Source organism: Drosophila subobscura, chromosome E, assembly GCF_008121235.1.
Source record: "Drosophila subobscura isolate 14011-0131.10 chromosome E, UCBerk_Dsub_1.0, whole genome shotgun sequence".
Lineage (NCBI taxonomy): Eukaryota > Metazoa > Arthropoda > Insecta > Diptera > Drosophilidae > Drosophila > Drosophila subobscura.
The window spans coordinates 15388902-15411931 of record NC_048531.1 but is presented as its reverse complement, the minus strand read 5'-3'; the positions used below and the strand labels follow the sequence as shown (position 1 = coordinate 15411931).

General features: G+C 50.5%; 4 protein-coding genes across 6 annotated transcripts; all 4 read left to right on the top strand.

The window, feature by feature from the left end:
• Positions 1-19: 19 nt before the first annotated feature.
• LOC117892577 (serine/arginine repetitive matrix protein 1) lies at positions 20-3208 on the top strand. Of its 2 annotated transcripts, XM_034798909.1 has the most exons (4): positions 20-1113; positions 1237-1633; positions 1693-1996; positions 2059-3208. In XM_034798909.1, the coding sequence occupies exons 1-4, from the start codon at positions 212-214 to the stop codon at positions 3186-3188; spliced, it is 2733 nt and encodes a 910-aa protein (XP_034654800.1). In that variant the 5' UTR covers positions 20-211; the 3' UTR covers positions 3189-3208. The 2 variants fall into 2 exon arrangements, with proteins under 2 accessions (XP_034654800.1, XP_034654798.1); XM_034798907.1 differs by having other exon boundaries at positions 24-1633.
• A 9-nt stretch (positions 3209-3217) lies between these two features.
• Positions 3218-5823, top strand: LOC117892578. 2 transcript variants are annotated; one of them, XM_034798911.1, is made up of 3 exons: positions 3218-3894; positions 3949-4378; positions 4445-5823. In XM_034798911.1, exons 1-3 carry the CDS (start codon positions 3250-3252, stop codon positions 5707-5709), a joined length of 2340 nt encoding a protein of 779 aa, XP_034654802.1. In that variant the 5' UTR covers positions 3218-3249; the 3' UTR covers positions 5710-5823. The 2 variants fall into 2 exon arrangements, with proteins under 2 accessions (XP_034654802.1, XP_034654801.1); XM_034798910.1 differs by having other exon boundaries at positions 3218-4378.
• A 3115-nt stretch (positions 5824-8938) lies between these two features.
• On the top strand, positions 8939-10007 carry LOC117890577 (serine protease grass-like). The gene is made up of 4 exons (XM_034795514.1): positions 8939-9176; positions 9232-9277; positions 9334-9509; positions 9566-10007. The coding sequence occupies exons 1-4, from the start codon at positions 8969-8971 to the stop codon at positions 9976-9978; spliced, it is 843 nt and encodes a 280-aa protein (XP_034651405.1). The 5' UTR covers positions 8939-8968; the 3' UTR covers positions 9979-10007.
• Positions 10008-11434: 1427 nt separating this feature from the next.
• On the top strand, positions 11435-17933 carry LOC117891310. The gene is made up of 2 exons (XM_034796720.1): positions 11435-12002; positions 17073-17933. Exon 2 carries the CDS (start codon positions 17098-17100, stop codon positions 17653-17655), a length of 558 nt encoding a protein of 185 aa, XP_034652611.1. The 5' UTR covers positions 11435-12002; positions 17073-17097; the 3' UTR covers positions 17656-17933.
• The last annotated feature ends 5097 nt before the right edge of the window (positions 17934-23030 follow it).

Here is a 23030-nt window from a genome sequence, read left to right as displayed (position 1 = left end):
AACTCTAAACAATAGACCCCATAAATTCATAGTCTCATTCAATTGTATCATGAACAGGTGTCCCAGCAATAGCAACCAGAAGACAGAAGACGCTGCGCTTACCTCTGATGCAATGGTAGTCTTGGGGCGCCTCTCCATCTCCTAAAAGCACGCAGAGCGAGTGGGGAAATCCAGCAATTTCTTAGGAACACAGCAGCAAAAACGATCCGCAATGGCAGCTAAGGAGTCAAGCAGCTGCTCCATGTTGAACCTGTCCTGGACACAGAGCCATCAGGCACGTCTTGGTGGCGGAAGCAACGCGTGCCATCGGGAATGTAACGAGTGCCGTCGGGGATGTAACGAATGCCATCAGGGACGCAACTTTCATCGCTCCCCACAGTTCCAGCCGCAGTGGGAGCACAATTTCTACACTCCTCAGTACACTGCAAACGTTTCTTGTCCTTACTACAAAAATGCCCCCGATATGGGGCTTGGACCGGCTCTCCAGGGACCACCTCATGCAGAAAATTACGCAATGGATAACGACATGAGCGGAAGCAGCGAACGCGACAAACCCCGACCTTGTTCCTGCTACAAGTACACCCAGCAAATGGAGGCAGTTGCGGCAGAGACTGCAGGGCCTCAGGACATGGAGGAATACGACACAGACCCGAGTGAGCTGCAACCTTCTACGGTGACATATGCCGAAGAGGAGAGACAGGACGCTTCAGATTTGTCAGAGTTTCGGCAGCGCAGAGGCACTGCCAAGAAGATGCCAAGCGAAGAGATCGAATCGGGTACGGGTATTAGAAGCAGAGATCGCCACGATCCCCTCTACTTTGATCCCCTCAACTACAAGGCCACTACGGGCCAGAAGAGAAAGAGGAAAGTCACCAAAACCATCTATGTGCCCGCTCCGAGTTCCCTTCAGAAGTGCCAATGCGCCACGAAGGCCACCGAGCAAGGAAGTGCCAGCAGAAAAAGCTCTCCGTGCACAGGCCAATGTCTGCGATGTCGTAGCCGCACGCGGGATAACCTTCCTCCTCCACCAGTGGCCCGATCACGCCATCCCTTTGCCGTTTACGCCCAGCGGAGCGACAGATCCTGCAGCTGCCCGGCAAGGGAAAGGAGTGCCTCGAACAAGCGCCCAACGGATTACATTGCCTTGAAGCCATTTAAGGCGATAATCAAGAATAATCCGCTGGTCGTGTGCCGTGGCAGCTCTCAAATGGATGACCTGCTGCCCCACGAGGAGTACTTCGAGAAGTATGAGAGAAACTGGGCCAAGCCGCGGCACACTTCATCCAAAAGGAGCAAGAGCCGGGGCAAGCAGCGATACACCGAAAGGGACGAGGATTACATCGAGATTGCCGGCCATCGAGATGATACGATTCCCTGGAAATATCTCGAACGCAACTCCAACGAGACGATGGTGGAGCGACAGGAGCAAATCCATCGCTACAGCTTTGCGGAGAATGAGACTTGCAAGAGGATGTCCAGGGAAAGAGGCAGGACATATCCCTCGTGCGGAATGGGTTGCCTGCCCACAAAGTCGCGCGGCTGCATTCGCCTCATCTGCCGCCTGCAACCCAAGCGACCGACTGCAGGGAGTGCTGCAAAGGGACAACTTCTCATTCTGCCAGATGCCCAAACGGTAAGCCTCCCCACTCAGCGCCTTCTCCTATAATCTTTCGCTTTTTACCGCCCCACTAGCAAAAGCCCACGACCATCTATAGAGCGATGGCAGCACCTGTGCCCAGGCGCCGCAAGCGGCGTGCCACCAAGTCCCGCAAGAGGAGCAGCTATTTCCCGGCAGTGCCAAGATCCTGCGTGCTCCGCGTTTGCTATGTCTCCCCTGGCACTAGAACCCGAAAGCTACGTTGCAGAGGCGGCAGAAATGGCTCCGCCGGAGAGCTCAGAAATCCCAGCAGAGTCCGCACACGGCCGACAAGCGTTGCCGAGGCACCTTCCCTGATGCCTGCTCCTCAAAGGCGTTATGTATCTGCCCCAAGACCAAGTGAGTGTGCACCAGCCATGGCATTGTTGGCATCTCTGACAGCTTCTTCGTTTTCTCCACAGCCTTGACAGCGGCCCGACACGATGCCTCCGTGCACGGACATTTGATTCAGGGACGTAGCAGCGGTGCTAGTCCAAGTCGCTTGCCTACCAGCCAGTCGAAGGCCAGACGCTCCGCACAGCAGCCGCAGCCGTACTTGAACTCCCAGCAGCCTCAGGCACAGGCACAAGCGAGATACTCCCAGCAGCAACGGGCATACGCCAGTCCAAATCACCCTGAGAGTCGAGTGCTAAATCATTCACTTCCCGGTCTTGTGCGTCCAATTCCAGTACATCCCAGATCAGAGCTAGCACGAACTCTCCCACCGAGACTGGCAGTCCCAGTGAAGCCGCAGCGACTCCCAACGCCAGGAGAAGAGAAGCCAATTCCTAGCAGGCTGCAGAATCCTGAAGCAACTCTTAACAGGCCACAAAATCCAGCGCAAAGTCCTTCTAGGCCAGCTCAGAGTCCCATCAGGCCACAAAATCCATCGCAAAGTCCATCGCAGCCACGAGAGGCGGGTCCTGCAAGGCCACCAAATGCAGGGCGAAGCCCCACAAGGCCGCCACAACAGCAAGAAGCGGCGAGCAGTAGGAAACCAAATGATGATCGAGCGGAGAGCAGGCCACAACAACAGGAGGCAGCACTTCCTACGAGGCCACAAATTCAGGTGAATTCAGGTGGAACCAGGCATCAACATCAAGAGGTAGGAGGACCTTCCAGGCCACAAAATGAAGCTCGACAACAGGAGCCAATCTTGCCGCGAAATCCAAAGGCAAGTGCCGCCAGGCCACAGTCCGTGGAGCAGTCCGAACGAGCAGCAGCCGAGGAACCACTTCCCGCAGCTAGGGGACCCGCTGCCTTCTATCGCGGCAGCTTTCTGCGAGTCCGCGAATCGCAGGAGCACCTGAACGAGAGCAGCCGCGGACCCGTGTATCGCAGGGAGCCGGTTAGTTATTTGAGGGCCAACCAGCGACGCGGACTGGTGCTGAATCCGGACTCGCAGTCGCTGCTTGCCACCAGAGCGTGGCCGCGAATGCTGCAAAACTACCAAAATTATGTCTTTGGTGGCCCCAACATCAAGAGTCCGGGCAGCTGGAGCTGGCGCCGGCTGTTTGGCAGCTATCTGAAGAAGAGGAAATCCAAGATCTAGCAGTCAGAGGAGTCGGGACGGGAGCTTCAAACGAATTATTTTCACCAAAAACAACATTCAAATGAAACATTTCGGAAACGATAAAATTATGGGCCACTCCTGGGACTTTCTGACTCCTCGCAAGGATGAGGTGGAGGAGAGCACACAGACGGACTGCTCCAGGATGCAGGACGTTGAGAGTGATCCACGGACATCGGCGGGGAAAGAGTCGCCCAAGAAGGGTTGCCTCAAGGGAAACCCTCCCGAGTCCGGCAACGAGCGCATCTTTGTGCTGCGCAACTGCAATCAGTGCCAGGACTACACAGTGGCGCCCTGCTGCAAGTGCCGCTGCCCGCGCAAGACCACCTCCTGCAAGGGCAACTGCAAGGGCGAGGGCAAGGGCGAGGGCGAGACTGTCGAAGGTTGTCCCAGGCGCCAGACAACGCCGGAACGGCACGAGGGCGGCACCTGTCCGCTCTGCCAGAGCCGCAGCGGTGAGCAGGCGGACAGCAACGGGTTGTGCGGGGGATTGTGCAAGGAGTGCAACTGCAGGATCCACGATGCCATGGGGAAATACTTTATGCAGCGAGCGGAGCTGCCACCTTACCATCAGTCGCTGCATCAGCCGTATGGTTATGCCGCGTTCCCTTACTCACTGCCACTGCCACTGCCACCGGTGCAACAGGCTTGGGGCGGTCGAAGGTCCGCCTCAAAGGGACAGCCAACGGTATGTGATATGAGGCAGCCGTCCGGGACTAACTGTGACTGTCCGTCTGCCCAGGCTGCGCCACAAATGATTTCACAACAGGCGCCACTGCAGGCTCCAGAAGAACAGGCGCCGGCACCACAGACTGGACAATGGCAGCCGATAAGCCAGCCTTGGGCGCCACAGCAACCGCAGCAGGTGCAGCAGATATTGGCGGATCCCAGTGGGGCGGCGCCGCTGAACATTATTGTGCTGCAGGACTGCGACAATAATGCGCTCATCGATCAGCTGACCACGGCCATCAGTCGGAGCGGCGGCCAGGGGCAGCCACCGCCGCCTCTTGGCATGGATGTGCCTCACGGATACAGCAACTACAAGTACAACAATCCGCTCAGCTACAGCTACACAGACTACGAGATGGCGGACTACAATCGAGCTGCCAGCCAGCAGCAGCAGTACAGCAGGCACATGGACTACGATGATGGCTACAACATGGAAATGGATGGTGGGAAATCGCTCTCTACCAAAGACTTAACCTCTGTCTCACTTTCACTCTACTCTCTCCTTTCAGGCTACATGGACACGTATCAGCAGAGTCGCAGCTCGTGCGACATGGCCTCCTGTCCGGTGCAGAAGCCGCCCGCAGCCTGTGCCTGTGCCAAGACCCGCAGCTGCACCTGCAAGTCCTGCCAGAGTGAGGGCAAGCCGAGCAGCAGCGAGAATAGATCCTGCAATTGCGACTGCAAGTGTCCCACCTGCGAGTGCAAGACCCAACCGGAGGACTGTGAGCCCAGCTGCGAGGGCGACTGTGCCCGCAAGTGCTGCAAAACGGAACTCTCCGCGCTGCTCACCAAGGCGCTGGAGATCTTCATTGGCCTCTCGGAGCAGCCGAAGAAGCGGAGATCCAAGCACAGGCCATACTCCAGCTACAGCAAGAAGAAGGGCGTCTCCAATGCGGATTACCTCAGGCTGAAGAGGAGCAAAAGCCGCAAGCGAGTGGCCTCCGGCTCCACCCTGCTGGCGATGAGTGAAGCCCACAAAGAGGAGTTCCCATTGGAATTCAGCAGCATGCACACCGCTACGCACACACCCACACAGAGCGGAGTAGCCACACCGCAACACACACACCCGCACACTCCACGCGAAAGTCATCATGAACTGGGCAAGCGGGACTATCTGCCCCATGGCAGCGACGCGGCACCTTTCTTTCTGCCCAACTGCGAGAAGAATCGCTGCAAGCACGACTGCCAGGGCAGGTGCAGCAAGCCGCCCCACAACTGCGGCAAGGGCTGCAAGGGACACTGCAAGGGACCCTGCCACAAGCGCGGTGGCGGAGATGCCGCCAGCAGGCGGCAGGAGCGCAGCGTGGCCTCCAGGCACGCGCGCTGTTTCCAGTGCAATGCGGGCAAGGCCCTGGATGCTGGACGCACCTGGCAGCCGGTGGACACGGCTGACTTGCCAAATGAAAGAGCCAGCAAGCTCAGCAAAGCCGGAGGTGGCTGTGCCGGTTGTGCGGGCGGCTCGGGACGTCGCAGTGGCGGTGATGGCCATGTCAGGCGCAAGAACGGACTCCTCGGCCTCAGTCCCATTGCCCATTATCGCCCGGGAATGCTGCAGTTTCCCGTCAACTATCTGCTCACCGGCGCCAATACGCGACGGAGTCTGGTGCGCACCGCTGCCGGGGTGACGCTCCACCAGAGTCCCCACGTGAACCTGGCGGAGCACACACAAATGCAGCCTCCAAGGAGAAATCGAAAGAGATCGAAGTGGCAGACAGTTCCATCGCGGCCACCGGGAAAATATGCATTATCCGAGATCGAGCAGCGTGGCCGATAAAAGCCACAACTCGATCCCATAAGGCACAATTTCCCGCGGGCCGCGACAGTGGCTTATAGTTTTACCCCACAAATTTTTCAAATATTGGCAATAAACCGGCGAAATTCTGACTAATTCTAGGGGTCGTCTTCCTGCTTCCTGCTTCCGGCTTCCCTGTTCCGTCTCTCGCTGCTGCTTCCGCTTCCCGTGGCCCAGATTAGCCTCAAGCCGCTTAGAGAGCGGCGCAAATCAAAGCGCACACGAAGCTGGGACAAACCATTAACGCCGCAGGCGTTTCCTCATCGACTCGCACCAAAAGTCACTAATCACCGAAAATATTGTGTGCGGAGTGTTGTACCTGTCCTCTGGCCGGTCCTGCTGGTCTCTGGGACGTGAACGGACAAAGAGCAGACTCCTGCTTCCTGCGCTGCTGCTGCTGCTGCATTTCACACTGAATCGAAATGAGACTCTAATTTGGTGTTTCCCCTCCCCATGCTGCTTGCTGCTGGCTCCTGGCCACATGTCCTGCTGAGGGGCCAAACCGAAAATGTTAATTGCTGTGCACGCACTTTTCCTCGCACACAGCAGGACATCCTTTTCCTTGTTTTTGTGTTTGCCTGTGTGTTGCCTGCGCCTCTGTTTGTGTACAGAGAACGCGCCTTTCCCCCGCTTCCGCACATCAGAAACAGCAGCCACATCATCGAGCAACAGATGAGACCCGTCCTGGGCAACTACGCTCCTGTGGCAGGCTCTTAATCCCATGTGTTGCATGCGCAGGCATGTTCAAGGTCTCTGTTTCTGTTTCCTTCTTCTTTTTAGGGCAGGAAATGCATTTGTCTGGCCTCAAATATTTGCCAAATGCATCGAGCCATCAGCTAACGGATGTCTGCCCATGGCATCTACGCATCTCATTGTTCTAATTGTGTTTGCCGTTTGCCAAAATGTAGCTGTCAGTTGTTTAGTTCCCCAGATAAAGGCATTTGCGGATTGTGTTTGGCGTTTGAGCTATCTATTTTGTGTATTTATCTAGATTCTAGAATATTGTGTGTCAAATGCATCTGTCGGATGCGAGGAGTTTTATCGCAGACTCCATTGAATATTAATCTGTTTCTCTCGGTTACAGTTTTGTGATGTAAATGAATGCTTTTCTGTCTGAAATTGTTAAGAAATGTGCATATATTAGTTGTCATTTTATTGTATTACTTTTTCCATATTTATCCAAAAAAAACCCCTCCATCTATTCTCTCTATATTCATCTCTTAGCTTCCGTTTCCTCTTGGCATATAAATAGTCACATATTTGCTGTAACCCCTCAAGTAATACCCTAATTTCGTAACTCCGCTCACTGCCGCGCCCACCTACAATCCCACAATCCAACACACAAGTCCACAAGAAGAGATCTCCATAAGTAGTTAAACTAACAAAAAGCCGAGCGTTCCTCCAGAGACATTCCAGTGAGCTTTGCCCATCGTTTACCTCTTGTGGTATGCTCCGCTCTGGCCTTGTGTGTTGTTTGCCTATGTGCGGATTGTTCTGGGGCATGTTCTGTGGGTTTACTTTACTACTGTGCTGCTGCTGCTGCTGCTGCCCCTGAATGCCCTGGCATTTACGTGACACGTTTTGTAAGTTCTCATTGTTGCCGCCCGTTAATCAGATTCACGGAGCATTTCTTCACCGTCGTCGCCGTCGTCGTTCCTCTTTATGTACTTTCATTGTTATCACTGGGAAATGCCTTAATCCGAATTTATGAAATGAAAGCGGAAGTCTGCTGTGGCTTGTTGTTGTTGTTTTCCTCTATTGTCTTCTACGCTCCGGTGCTCAGATCTGCCCCTGCCACTGCCCATCTTCTGCTGTATGCTGTGTGGCATTTCGGATGCGATCTTTACGAGCGCCGATCTGTTTTTTTCTTCCAGCTTTTACGGTTACTTCATTTGGGGGGTTTTTTATCATTATATTTCTCTGATTGATTTAGGCGTTTGCGGAACAGCAAATGAGAGACAGAGAGAGAGAGAGACAGTGAAGAGAAAACCCAGGCAAGATCGACAGCTGTTCCGCCTCCAGGCCTCCGGGTAGACATAATTCTACGAAGAGACGAACAACTTTATGACGGAAGATGCCACACAATCTGTTTATTGATTTATAGTCTGGGGAAAGTGCCAATAAAACGCCGAGCACGAACCAGAAGCTGCCTAGGATTATTGTCTGTATGTTTCGACTGGAGCAGCGGGAAAATCCCCCGAATGCGATCGTTAAATTTACTTCGCTCTGCGCCACCACCACTAAAACTCCCTCTGTCTCTCTGGCTGCCCTTTTTGTATATTTTTGTTGATCTTTAATGACTTTTTGGGGGTACGTGCAACATGTCCAGAGGAAATTTCGAATATATTTCGGGCTCGTAAATCGTTTAGTCTACTTCGAGGGGCGCTGCCTCGATGCTCTATAAATAGTTGGCGACGACAACAACCCCCAAGGAGGGATGGAGGTATACAGATATTTTTGGGAATTTGATATATTTTCAAGGCACTCGCTGCCAACCCATCGCCATCCCAAAGAGTTCCGTATCTCCAGCTGGAATATCTCCAGCCCATCCGCCAGATGTAAGTGTAAATTAACCATCGCCTCTGATCGAGGGGTCTAACTTCCTTGGGTCCAACTCTGTTTATGCGCCAACACGAACGTAATTGAAAATCAACAACAACAGCAACAACAACGGCAAATACTAAGCAAATAGTTGAGCAGCAGCTACGGGCATTCCTTTGGGCAATTATCATACGAAAAACACACAGAAATTACCTCACAGAGTCACGTACGAGGTCCGTTCTGTGGCCTAAGTAAACATCCTCTCTCGGTCCTTGTTTTGCACATCCTGTCCGTGGAGATGCTTATCGTGATGGCACAGACAATAGATAGATTCATATGCACACGCGGAGAAATGCAACTGGATGCATGGCAGCTGCCAGTCATGCGTATGTGCACAGGATAAGCCCAGGATTAGCAGTAGCTGCATGTGTGTCCTCTGCCTAAGCGGATCGAACTTAATTTGCTGCAAATATGAAGCAGATGAAGCTGATAAGCAAGCTCGATTTTTATGGTCGCAAGTTCATGGAAGGACACCGCCTCATAGCCGGAGGCCATTGCGTTGCTTGAGGGTTATCTTGCTGCTTTCTGAGAACAGATTAAAACATTATCAGTACGTGGAAGTTGAAGTTCTGCATAATTCCCACTGTAAGCTCGCATGTTTTCGCATCGATTGCATCAGTCTCATTTCGATTGTGCCGCAATGAAGCACGCCGTGACTGTGCTGCTAGCTCTCGTGGCATGCCACGCCGTTGGATCGCTGCGTTTACTCGAACGTCGTTGCAGCTCAAAGTCGCGACACCATCGCCGTCTCATAGGTGGACTGGATTCCGAATTGTTTTCGACACCTTGGATCGCATATCTGCATAGAAATGGCAAATTTGTGTGCGCCGGATCACTCGTCACTTATCGTGTGTATTTGTATTTCTTTTCATGTGATTTAAGTTTACAATTAATTAATTTTAGGCTTCGTTCTGACTGCTGCTCATTGCATACCGTATCGGGAGGAGCTGTAAGTAATGTCTTTTGGTTAATAGTTTGCTGTTATTGAATTGGTTTTACCTACAGTGTGGTGCGACTGGGCGAATACGATGCTAGGACCCACACCGATTGCAGGGAGCAAGGCTGTGCACTGCCTGCCCAAGACTTTGCCATCGAGTCCTTCCATCCGCATCCCTCCTACACGACCATCACGCACTATGACATCGCGCTGCTCAAACTCAAAACTCAAGTGGTGGAGCAAAGTAATGCCAGAGAGAATCGATATCCAACACATATTGAAAGCTATTCCTCTTTGCAGACAACATGACACCGATCTGCATTGTGTTGGACACGACGGACACGTGGCAGCGCTACGTCGACTCCATTGAACAGTTCTCTGTGGCAGGGTGGGGCAAGACCGAAACGGGTGCCTTGAGCCACGTACTCAAGGCGGCGAATGTCACGCAGGTGGACCGATACAGCTGCCTGGCAGACTATGGCTATGACGCCACTGAGAATCACATCTGTGCTGGCGATGTGGTGCGCCGTGCATGTGAGGGCGACTCGGGGGGCCCACTGGTTACCACAGTGACCAATGAACGGGTCGACTTTAAGGTTCAGCTCGGCATTGTCAGCTATGGCGAGGGCACTTGCAATGGCCTCAGTGTATTCACGAATGTTAGAGCCTACATTCCATGGATTGAAGACACCATAAAGAACAACAACGAATAGGAAACAGGTTGAATATAAAGTAAATAAAGTATAGATCAATGGAACTGCAGCATACCTTATCGATCGTGGCAGCTGCTGGGGCATCCTTTGCAATTAGAAATGATTAGAGCGACGCCGAAATCAATTAGGTACCAAAAAGGAGCGCACACACGCAGGAAAAACTCAATGTATTTGCCCGAAGATCGAGAACTGCTGATAAACAAGCCATTAGATGCACTTGAGATCGCAACAGGACACCGCTTCAAAGGTGGAGGCTGGCTGCCACAGCTGCGAGCTGCTAGCTGCAACCCGAGTGCAGGACCAACTCCTCCTGAGGTGCCTGCCTGCGTGCTCACGTGTACGCGTGCCCCGTCGTGGGCGTCATCCTGGAATTCGATCGAGTGCGACGGCATTTCCAGCGAAGTACTGTCGTAACCCGAGAGTCATCATCTCACTTCACGCATTGCCTATGAGATGCGAGCAGCCAAAGGATTCACTCTGAAACACGCACTTGACAGCCCAGCCGCAGACCATATGCTCCGATCTGCTGCGATCCTTGGCATGCGTGTCAGAGCGATACGATCCTGCGGCAAAAGGGAGGAAGCCGCAAGGCCTGGCATCATTTACATTAAAATGCTTTCAATGCGAGGCAGGAAAAGGGATTTCCTGTAATTACTCCGAGTCCAGGGAAGCGCAATATGCTCGTTGGCTGCGTAATTAGTCAGCGGGGAAGAATTGTTCAACAAAAATAAATGAATCAGTAAGTGAATGAATGAGTGAGTGAGTGTATGAATGAATGCATTATTAATATGTGGAGAGTACTACCCTCTCTGAGAGTACTTTTATTCCATGATAATATCTAATTCCTCTACAATTTTCCCTACCACACCAAGTACACATGTTTCGGATTTTTTGGAGATGAAGTGTGAAATGATAAATTGATGGAAAATGCTAATGGAAATTTGGAATAAATTGCTTGACAAGTCAAAGGTCCACCACGAAGAGTTGTCAGCTAATGGGGGAAACGCTATGAATACTCGATGACAACAGCAGAGGGTGGGACAACATGCCAGAAAGGGATAATCCATGGGGGTTTCCTCCTGCTCTAAAGTCGCTTCAACTCCAAACAAAAACCAGCTGAAGTTAGCCCACATTTCCCAGGCCCAGCCCCGTCCTGTCGACCCTCTGCGATCTCTGGACCCTTTTCATTGACCCCTCAGAGATGTTGACTCAATCAGCTTAACAGCAAATGCGGGTCGAGCCGAGCATACGAAACGATCTACAAATGTGTCCACAGCTGGCGGGCCAAAACAGCTGAGAGAGACAGAGAGAGAGCGTGAGCACAACCTCCAGTGAGCGCCAGAGAGCGCTGCGCACAGAGAGAGAGAGAGAGAGAGAAAACAGAGAGGGAGAGAGCGACACAATCGAGGCAACAAAACTCGCTGCACAGGCACGATCGCTATCAGTCGAAAAACGAACGTTGTGCGCGCGAGCAGAGAACAGAGCGTAGACACAGATACACAAAAGTACGAGCGCATATTACTCATCCGCCAGATACGAAGATACTCGCCTTGCAGTTGTACCAAAACTGGATTTACCACCCCAAAAATCAAAACCACATTTCGTGTTAAGTGAAAAACGAAGCAAATTGCAGCAGCCAGGCAACAACAACAAAAAACTTTCAAAACTCGAGCCAAAAGCGAAATAGAAAAAGTAGTTCAAAGCGTGCAAAATACGTTACTTTGCTGCAAAAGTTGTGAAACGTATCCGAGAGATACAATACAAAAACACAGAACGAGAGCGAGCGAGAGAGAGCGAGAGCGAGAGGAGGAGCGCGCGTGCTTGAAGCGAAAGCCAAAACAAGCGACAAAAAGTGCAATTTCTAAAAATACAATCACAAATATAAAATAATAATTCCAAGCAGGAAGCTTCCATCAACCAAACAGATAACTCATATATGAAAAAATATACTTGGAAATTCGAATAAAAATACGCTGAAAATCGAAGCAGATTGTTGGATTAACATTCGTTCAGTTTTGATCAAGGTAAGTTGGTTTAAATATCTAAAAGCAAAGCAAAGTCAAGCATCGTTTATGGCCCTCATTAGCACTCCAAAAAGTATACCCAAAAATCGATTTGAAGGTTCAAACCATTAGCCAGCATTTTGTTGGTTTGTCTGCTGTTCGCGTGCATTCAAAACTGAACGAAAAAGTGGTCTTGGGCTGGGATTTTACTTTGCCTAATTGACCTCTAAAGATGTGCTCTAAAGAGGCCTGGCAGAAATATTTAAAAATGATTTTGAGGATTACGACAAATACTTTAAGGTCAGCACTAAAGGTTAATGAATGTCTGACAGAGGTTCAAATCAATTTCATTTCTTTTAATGAATCAAACAACTTGAATTTGGAAAATCCTAATTTCTAGTTGAACACGTACAATGCTTTGGTTACGCTTTCTATTGTCTGTCTAAAAGATTTCTCTAGAAATGCAGCTGCAAGCAGCTCGAACTAATAATGATTTTGTACAAGTTAAGACACATCTCAAAGGTTTGCTCAAAGTTAAGCTGCTTTGGTCTTTATTTCGAGGCAACACATTTGTGCAGCAGCACAAGAGAAAACTCTCTAGAGCTACAATGAATGAGAACGAATGAATGGAGAGAACAAACCGTTGAGAAGCGAGAGAATAACCGCAACGAGGCAGACCCAGACCCAGACCCAGACACCACTACCAGTGCCCCACACAGCAAAGCGACACTTAAAATGCCAAGACGGCAGCTGCAAAAAGGAAATGTTTGTGGCCAAGTCGATAAAGATGCATTCAGCTCGATTGTTACCCTCTGTTCTGTGGACTCCGTTCAGTTCTGCTTCTGCTCCTTTTTAAATGCGCGCGCATGCGCAAAGGATATGCGCAAAGGGATGGATACCAGCTGGGAAAGGGAGGGTGTGCAGGGAACCACACAGCCACACAGAGAATTCTCTGTAATCTTTGCAGCTGCAGGACAGACCAAGTGTGCACCTGGTCCCGCCGTCCCAACCGCCTTAATTAATTTCCCAGCTGACTCACCGCTGCTGCCAGCTCCAGTGCCCGAAAGGAAATGACAAACCGCTGACTGACTCGTACGGAGCGCCGCCTTCCTTCTATTGCTGTGTCTTATCAGGCGTCTCCCCTCCTCTGGTGGGGCGAACTTCCTGCTGCATGCCTCACTTCACCTTGACACGTGCGAGGCGTGAACGCAGTCGTACCTCCCCTTAATTTACCCGTACTCACCCACTAAAGAACTTGCAAGAAAGACACCGCTAGGCGAGTCGGGGCTATTCCGAGATGCATTTGGCGCCATTTGGCTGTACATGCGAGTATTTTTGTGGCACGCATCAGCGCCAACAAGACCGAAAGTCGTCACACATCCGTCCATCACGACAAACGCACTGGGGGCCAGTCTGCTGGCTGTGCCACTGATGGGGAAATGATGAATGGGAGACAAGCGACGGCGACTGTCAGTATGCAGACGTTGGGCAGACGTCGAGATCCCGATCCCGATCCCGCCACAAACGCAGCCACAGCCACAGCCGCCTCGATGGCGTTACATGATTTGTAATATCAGCAAACATACGTCACAACAGCAACAAGAACAGCAGCAGCAAAAACAACAACAACAGCAACAGCAACATGTGCATAAATGGAATCCGGTTCGTTTGCTTCGACTGCGACTGCCGACTGCGACTGGGCAAAATGTTTATTTTTAACAATATTCAGCAGATTATCATCTGTCGTCTGCTGTTTTTGCATCGCTCGTTGTGTTGCTGCACTCCACACTCCGATGAATGAACGGGTTTATTGCCTTGAAATCTAGCCAAGAAAACAGACAGCAATACGTTTACGTTTACACGAATTATGCATAAACAAAATGATAATTATGCCCCGACAAGAGAATACAACTTTTCTATTAGAATGCAGTTTTATTCGGCAATTTGAGGGTGCCCTTAGGATTATCCAGAATTGGAATTAAATTTGAATTTAAATTAAGCAGGAAGGTCGCCTGTTTGTGAAGATGATAAACGTGTAAATAATAAGCGAATTATGTCAGCCTCCATGATAAATGTACCAAGAATCTGTTTGAGAAAGCGGAAATGCGAGATGTGGGAGCGGATGAAGCAAAAGGAGATTAGAATGGAATGGGATACGTCGTAAACACCCGCCGACAGAGCCAGACAAGACACAAAAATACACACACACACATACAAATACATATACATACATACATATATTTTTGTGGATAGCAAATTACGCACTTAAAGTGCTCGCCAAAGCCAAATGACAGGAAACGCGTCATTTTTACGAACTTCAAATTACGATTTTTTACGTTTCGTTTGTCTTTTGCACACTCAAAGACGACGACGGCCTGTCTCCAGGTCCCAAGTGAAGGAACATATGTGAGTGTGTGTGTTTCTGTTTCTGTGGTTGTTTGTTTAGTAGCTGCCACTAAGTAGCAACGAAAAACAGAGCAACAGAGCGGTGATGGTGCAAAGTGCAAAGATACAAAATAGAGACCGACAGAGAACGCCCTTTAAGCTATGAGCATATTTCGTGAATGTAATTAAAACTGGCGCAAGTATCGCACATTTCCTCATTTATCTGCAATTGTCAGTGTGTCTGTGTGTGTGTGTCAGCATTTCCTTGGAAGAAAGAGACAGAGGGACTAAAAGAGCGAGCGAGAGGCGACCAGAGTGCGAGGGTAAACTGCATCCTGTGTGCTCACTGCGCAGGCGGAGGCGGATATGCGAGCATTGCACAGACGATTCATTCCACTTCCTGCCATTGACTTTGTCAACGGACAAAGCGCACACCAAATAGTAATAAGGGAAAACCATTTCCCTTTCCATCGAACCCCCAACAAGAAGACGAAGCGTGAAAATGCGACGCGTGCTCCACACGAGTTCTCGATCAGGCAGCAGAATGTCGTTGCCATGTGCTGCTGCTGCTGCTGTTCCTGCCACAACGAATCAATCACTCTGAGCCGGGGAAGTCAATTCGTGTCATTTGTGGATAAACGATTCACGTGTTCGAATCACGCAACGGAAGCCCCGCCGACAGATTCATTTGTCTCGACCCATTTGGCATTTGTTGATGACGAATCAAAGTCATCTTCAACCCATATTTTCCTTTGACCCGAATTGTGGGAGCGGGAACTTTAAGTTTCCTGCCTAATGGGCACTTTTTCCTCCTGAGAATTTGAATTGGAAATCGAAATAATGAAATTCGTAGACAGAGCACAATTGTGGCTGCGCCTGCCGTGTGGACCGCCTGAAGTTCTGCACTAGTGGGGGGCTTCGATCTGCCACCTCTCCACTCTACACCTATCTATCTATCGTCTAATGGTGTCGCTTGGAATTGTTTATGGCATCCGCTCTGGTGAGTCACCTTACCATTCGATTGATAAGCGTGGGTCGCAATGTGAGTCTTTCGGTGGAGCATTAGTCCCAACTTAGGGTTCAACCTGCCCTGGTGCAGGGTCCATGCTAATGTTGATCCAGCAGCATGTTTGGCATCTACATATCTTTGGGTCCAGAACAAACAATCAAACAAGAGATCCAACAACAAGTGGCATTCGTTCCCCAGACCCAAAAAGCGATGTGTGTGGTTCTGAAAACTCTTTCCCTAGACTGTATGTTGATTCAGTAGTTCATTTGTTTACCCCATCGTCGTACCAGAATTTCGTGGGAAATGTAGCGCCCTACCAGAGCGACGGCCGTTGGCAACGAACTGTGTAATTAAAACTGATTCCCCGCCACAGCGAGGCGACTCCTTTACGCACTTCCTTGGACGGAAGCGAAGCTCGCATGGGTATTCCGGAAAACTATTAAAAGGTTCACCCCGACACTTCCTCTGTTCCCCACACAGCGAGCCCTTAAAATCTCGGAGCTGGGAGCTGGGCCGCCGCCGCCGCTGGCTTCCGCTCTCTTGGCTTCTTCCCTCTTCCCTTCCCCCCGTTCCGTTCACATTGCAAATTTCACTTCCATTCGCATTCGCATTCGCATTGACACCTTTTATGCTGTCGGCGGATGTTTCGCTTGTTGTTTTGCCCCTTCCCATTCCCATTCCCTTTGCCGATCCGATTCAAAATCGGCGTCTCTCTCTCTCTCTCGCTCTTTGTTTTGCTCGCCTCTTTCGCAGCTGCCAATTGGGAGGGTAATTATTTCCGCTCTTCCCCCGTCTCCGTCTCCGCCACCGTTCCGTTCCGTTCTGTTCCGTTCCATTCTGCCAACGTTCTGTTTGTAATCGCAATCGCAGTCGTTCTCTGCCTGCGTTTCTATGTCAGATCCGTTCACCTCTCCCGCCCCTATCCGCTCTGCTCACACTGTTCCGACAGCAGCAGCAGCAGCAGCAGAATGTGACCGCTGATCGATATGACAGCCGCAGCGCTGGGTAATGATTATTCAGCGCTTCCTTTCGCGTGCGACCCGCCACCTCGATGCGGATGACGCCCATTTCTGCCATCCGCCAACAAGGTCAGATTTAATAACAAAAAAAAATATCATTTCATACAAAGAGACAGAGACAGAAGCAACAAAGATCGGCCATGGCGAACTTTGGATGCTCTAAGTGGAGTGCAGAATGAGTAATCCCCCCTGCAAATGACTAATGTGCGTCAGACTGGACTTCAAAGAGGGTCAACTCAACGATTGAGTATTATTCTATGCCCTGTAAGCCTGAAGAAAGAGGGTATGCTTATTTTGGTAGGGTGTTTGGCACAGGTAAAAAGGAAATAAATCTCTTAAATTTAAATATAAATTATTGATTGAGAGTTTCTTCGAGTGAGGCTCACACTTCACAGCACTTTTAACTCTCTTTCAATCATTTGAATTGCTGAAATCAACTCTAAAGGGTATCTGCTAGTCGTCGCACCATCTTGTGCTCTGCTTAACTTTTTTTCGTGTTATTATTTGTATTTATATTTTCGCTGGCATTGCGATTAAAACAATTGCCAGCTCGTGAAAGCATTTCCGTCACTCAGCCCACCCATGTGCATTAACCCCCTTTCCGCTGACACGCCCCCTTCCCCCCACTGAGTCACTGGCATTAATCACAAAAATGATTGTCTTTCTTTTGTGTTGCAGCCAAGAACCCGTACACTTAAACACCATGCAAGTGGAGGCCAGCTATCCAAAGTATGCCGGACGTGTCCCGCCCCTGGATCTCTCCCAGGTGAATGCCGCCCAGGAGCTGTGGGCTGCCGTCGGCAGTGGGACGCCAACAACGCCATCGTCCAAGCGTCACCATCACCACCACCAACACCAACACCATCCCTACCACCACGTGCTGGACAAGTGTCGCGGTGGGGTGTCGCTGCTGAGCTCCGACGACCACAACAACAACCGATTGACCATGACGGGGCTGGGATCGGGTGACGACATCATGATGAGCCCCACGACCAGCCTGATGCATCCCATGGGATCGGATGGCCTGCCGCTGGATCCCCGCGACTGGACGCGCGCCGACGTCTGGAAGTGGCTGATCAACATGGCCGTCTCCGAGGGCCTGGAGGTGACGCCCGAGCTGCCGCAGAAGTTCCCCATGAACGGCAAGGCCCTCTGCCTGATGAGCCTGGACATGTACCTGTGCCGTGTGCCCGTCGGCGGCAAGATGCTCTACCGGGACTTCCGCGTACGCCTGGCTCGCGCCATGGCGGTGCTCTCCTAGGCTGCTCCTAGACGACTGCCTTCACGTCTCTCACTGGTTGTAAATACTCTAGGGTTACCTTAGTCTAGCTTTAGCCTTAGCTTAGTTCAGTTAGTTGTAATGACTAGTCGCTAGTGCTCTTCTTGATTAAGTCTTAGCCATTAAATCTGCATTTCGATGTCGTCAAAGAAGTGGGCTCTGAGAAGAATCTGGAGCGGAAGTGAAGCTCAAATGCTGTCCTATTAGTTGCTTAAGTTCGCATCTGATGAAAATATAAAATGCAATTTTATAAATGAAAACTGCCTTGATTGTGTGTTTGTTATTGCTGTAAGATTTCATTATCAGTTGAGTTGGAGTGGATGATGTTCAGAGCAGGAACTTAATGGTGTACATAGAATGTGCAGTGCCGCATCCAAGTTATTTTACACTCTCAGGCCACTCACTCTCTGTGAATTTTGAGCATAAATGTAGTTCATTTCAGTCTCTAATGACTGTCGCCGACGTCGCTTTACTCTTCAACGAAGCGCCGAAAATTCCTAAAAAGATCTCAGCTGCTATGCTTTATGTTCTGTTTATGTTTTTCAGAATACTTCAGCCCAGAAAACGGGCATTGACAAGTGAAATACGTTTGCCCAATTAGCACATCATTAACATTCACTTAGGGGCGTGCAACGAAAGGGGGAAAAGTGCCCCCTCACACACGCACACGCACAGATACACACACACAGACAAGCGCAATAAACTCTTTGTTATTGTTGGCCAGAAGTTAATGCCAACATTTGTTTAGGCCCAGGCCATACATAGATCAGATCACCCCGAAAGTGTTTATTTTCCGAAGACAGACGCTGTTTTCCGCGTTGTGTGTGTTTGATTAATGGTGGCTGGACGGGGGGAAATGGAGTTACTTCACAGTAAATAGAGGGGGGGAAAGAGTTAGCTGAACATCATCAAAGTGGGTGGGGATCTACCCACCATTCTGTTGGTTTTTTAGAGCCATCATTTGAGCTCCCATTTCAGTAGCTGTGGAATTTGCAAATAAAAATAAAAACAAACAAAAAACATTCGAACAATTATGACCATAACGGATAACGATAATCAGCATCGGTAGTCAAATAGAACCCGGATGGATGGCTATGTAGATAGAAAGATATATACAAACAGACATAGAGCTAGAGAGAGAGAGAGAGGAGAGTGAGAGGTAGAGAGAGGCGCGTATACAAATTCAAAGCGCTCCATCCGCCCGTGCATCCGCTCATTTCATTTAGGTTTTTCTTTTTTTGTATAGTGTCTCTTCTATGAATGAACAGACACACAGATAGCTGCATAGACAGACAGACACACAGCTACACAGATCCATAGATACTCAGCTAGAGATATGTGCATACGTGGTGCACGGTGCTCTTCCTGCTGCCGCTTCTGCTGCTGCTGCTGCTGACGCGCTCCATGTGGCTCATTGTCGCTGGATTTTTTGTAAGTTTGCATTTAGTGCAGTTTGGCTCTGTTTTCGGGAGCATCCGGGATGTAGTTAAAGGCAAAGGAAGTGAGACAAAGTGTGCCCCGACCCAAACCCAAGACCAGACTCAGACCCAGACCCAGACCCAGACCCGAACTGTTCGGCCGCTTACCTTGTAAAACAGATGTCGCAACCTGACACATGCCACAAAAGAAGAGGCACAGGCACAGGGCAACGGGCAAGGTGTGGGGGGAGCCTTCTGAGCATGTCCAACAGCTGACGCTTCGGAGGAATCTGCAGCCAGGAAGGGACACCACACCAGGAATTTCAACTGAAATTGTAGCAGTTGCAACTTTATTTCAGTTGCAGTTCTGTAGACTCTGCACAGCGGAGGGGAGAACTTGGAGCCGAGCTGAAAGTTATCCTTCTGCAGGCCAAGAGGATGCGGCACATGTGGATACAAAGGCAAGGAGCCAGCACTGAGAAGCGACAGACGCTGTGGCAAATGCAGATGAGGAGAAGTGGCTCCTGTTCGACTCGATGCCGATATGCCGATGAGCCAGCCACCACAACTACAAACTTTGTTGTCAAATTATGATCAATCACTCGCTCCACCCCGCCCCCTAATCAAATATTGATTCATAATCTCTTCATCCGTATGCTGCATGGGGCAGGGACTGGGGCAGGGACGGTGGCATGGGCGAATAGTCGAAGCAAAACAAACCGGCAAATCAAATAAATCATATAAAGACCGGGAAAATTGAGGAAATGCCGCTTATGTAAAGTAGAATATCCGCTGACAGACGACGACGACGACTGGCGATCGTTGATCGGGCGACCGGCGACCGGCGACCCGAGCGACCCAAAGCTGACGAACGGAAGACGAGGTGCGAAAACAATAAAAAACGGACGGAACGGAAGTGGACGCGGCCGCGGACGCGGACGCTGACGGAAGCGAACGGAGAACGGAGAATGAAGGTGACGGTTCCGTCGATCGCTCTGCGGCTTCTCCAACCGCACACCACACAAACACACACCAGCTACCGGGCTTCAGCTTCAGCTTCTGCCCTGCCCTGTGCCTTGCCTTTTGTGGCCTTTGCCAATTTGTCGAAATGCTTTTCCGCTTTTCCGGCTTGTTTGCTCTCGTCCGATTGTCTTGCGGCCCTATCCGTAATTGAATTTCGTTTCGAAGGAAATGACTAAACCAAAAATCTCTTTCACTCTCCTCAAGTGGTATGACTCGAGGGAGTTCCCCCACCTCCACAGCTTATCAAATGGGTAGGGAGTGGGGAGTGGAGCTCTTCGATTGTGCAATTGAAACACTGCAGAGCAAACGGAAAGAACTTCAGGCTTCGTTCTCTCTCTTTTAATTAGTTCATTGGCTGCAGTGGCAGGGCGCGATATTTCCCACGAAACTCTGGATACGATGGATGGTGTGGTGTGGTGCGGTGGTGCTGGCGATGGTGATGGAGTAAACAAATGAAATGAATCAACAAAATATGTAAAGAGTTGCCAGAGCCACACACAATGGCTATCGGCATGGAGGGGGGGAATGCCACTTGTTGTTGGATTTCTTGTTTGTTGTTTATTTGTTTGTTCTGTATCCGAATGGAAATGCTAAACATGTTGCCTGCATCAACATCAGAACAGGTTGAATCGAACCCTAAGACGCTCCACCGATGCTCCACCGAAAGACCCCCATTACGACCCACGCTTATCAAGCGAATGGTAAGGTGACTCACCAGAGCGGATGCCATAAACTATTCCAAGCGACACCATTAGACGGCAGGTGGGAGAGGTGGGAGATCGTAGCCCCCCCTGGGGGAGAATGACCCATAAGGAATGCCTCCAACTATGGCAGAACTTCAGGCGGTCCGCACAGCGGGCACGGCCATAATTGTGCTTCGTCTACGAATTTCATTATTTCGATTTCAATTTCAATTCAAAGGGGTTTCGTGGGGGGCATCATGTAGAGCATGGCCCACCCATGAGGCACACATCTTGGCAACTTCCGCCCAGCGTTAGGAGGCAGCGAATTCAAGAGCACTTGATGTTGTTCCCTGGATCGGATTTCTGCGTTTTCGTTTTGTTTTTTTCGGTTTTGGTTCCCACTCCCACGCTCTGAAAACTCTCGGCTTTGGCCATGAGAGAGCAGAGGAAAAGCTGTGTGAAAAGTTTTGTTTTTTGTTTTTTTGAGGGAAATGCCGAGACGGCAAGACAAAACTGTCATTGCCAGCAGACCCACACACAAATAGAGTTACAGATACAGATACAGAAATACACATGGAGATGGAGTGATACAGATAGATGGGAGGGAGAATGTTGCGCATAGAGAGTGTGGTCGGATTGCCACACACCAGCCAGAAGAAGTTCATGGGAACGAACTTTGCGGCCACTCAGCCGTAAGTCAAGTGTGAAGGGAGCGGAGCGAGGGCAGAGGCACGAACAGCTCCTCCATGAGAATGGAATTACAACGTGGGCCCAGCAAGTGCAGAGCCCATCTAATAGAGTTCTGCTCCATTCCATGAATACGACAATTAAAGAGTGGCTTCCCTTCATTCATGAATCGCTTCTTGGTACAAACTGCAATCCTCCCTCACATTCCTGCTTCCTTCTTCCCCAATGCCAGTCCCAGCCCCAGCCCCAGTCCCTGTCCCAATCCCATTCTGAATCCCAATTGCTTACTTATGCAAGGCAGCGCAAGTGTGTGGGCGTGTCATCACTTTCAATTTTGTGGCCAATTTGAGTGACACTTTCTGCCTGTTTGTCACGCCGCTTGCGTAGCCCCCAGACTCTGGCTACACGGGTGGGCGGGGAGGAGGACGGACAGGCAGCAGGCAGCAGGCTTGGATGCCAAGGAAGCCTAGAAGAAGCCACTTTGTGTCTGGTCGTTGTCTGCAACGGCGTCTGCCGCGCTTCCGTTTCCTGCGCATAAATTTTAATGAGAAGAGCAGGTTCTCTGCCCCACCCCGCCACCCCGCTCCTGCTGCAATCAAAATGCTATCAATTGAACAAAACAGCGAGAAAAACAAACCCTTTGCGAGTCGATTTCAATGTCTCTTTACCTTGACTTTGGAGTCAAGCCAAAGTCAGGGCTATGTTGGCCAAGCCGAGCCATTTGGCCATTAACCAGTTATGGCCGAAAGGAGAAAACAAAAGAAAAGTCGCGGCAACAGCCAAGTGCTTGGATGGGGCTTTTACTGGCTTTCCCAACCATGAAATTTGCAGAGGAAACAACAGAAGCAAACGCGAGGAGGAATGTGAAGTGCAGCAGGAGTGTGCTCGACAGGTGCTTACCCTGGAAGTCTGCCCATGCATTAGAGGTGTGGGTTAGCTCTTCCGCAAACCGAATATACCCGCAGGAAGTCTAGGACTCTCACTGGTGCTTCTCTCTCTCTCTCTCTCGCTGTCGCGCTGTCGCTCTACGAGTATGTTGGCCGGCAGTGGCCACACACGCACACACACACACACAGACACACATGGACTGCCTTCAGCTGGCAAATCGAAACTAGTTTTTCAGGTTCGGCGCACGGCCAGCGACCATTCTCGGCTGATAACAACAATTGCATTGCTCTGGCAGCGACGTGGTGGCGCATGCGCACAAGCCTTGCGCATACTTTGGCTTCTTGGGTGCCCAGACCAGGCCGCACCGCACCGCACCCGTCTCGGGTGTTCGCTCTTGAGAAACATTTGCGGAATTTTAATTGCGCAAAAAACCGAGAAGCAGACTGCAATTGCAACTGATGCGAGGGGAGGAGGGAGGACGACCCGGGCATGACGTTGAATGATGGTTTGTGGCGGGTATGGAGGCAGCAGGGAGCAGGCAGGAGCTGGCCGAGTGAGAAGTGAGAACATATCGCGTGATTGTGATAGATATAATGGCGCTGGAGAGCAGAGCTGGGGAGCAGATCTTGGGCCACGATAGCATAACCATAACCATGAT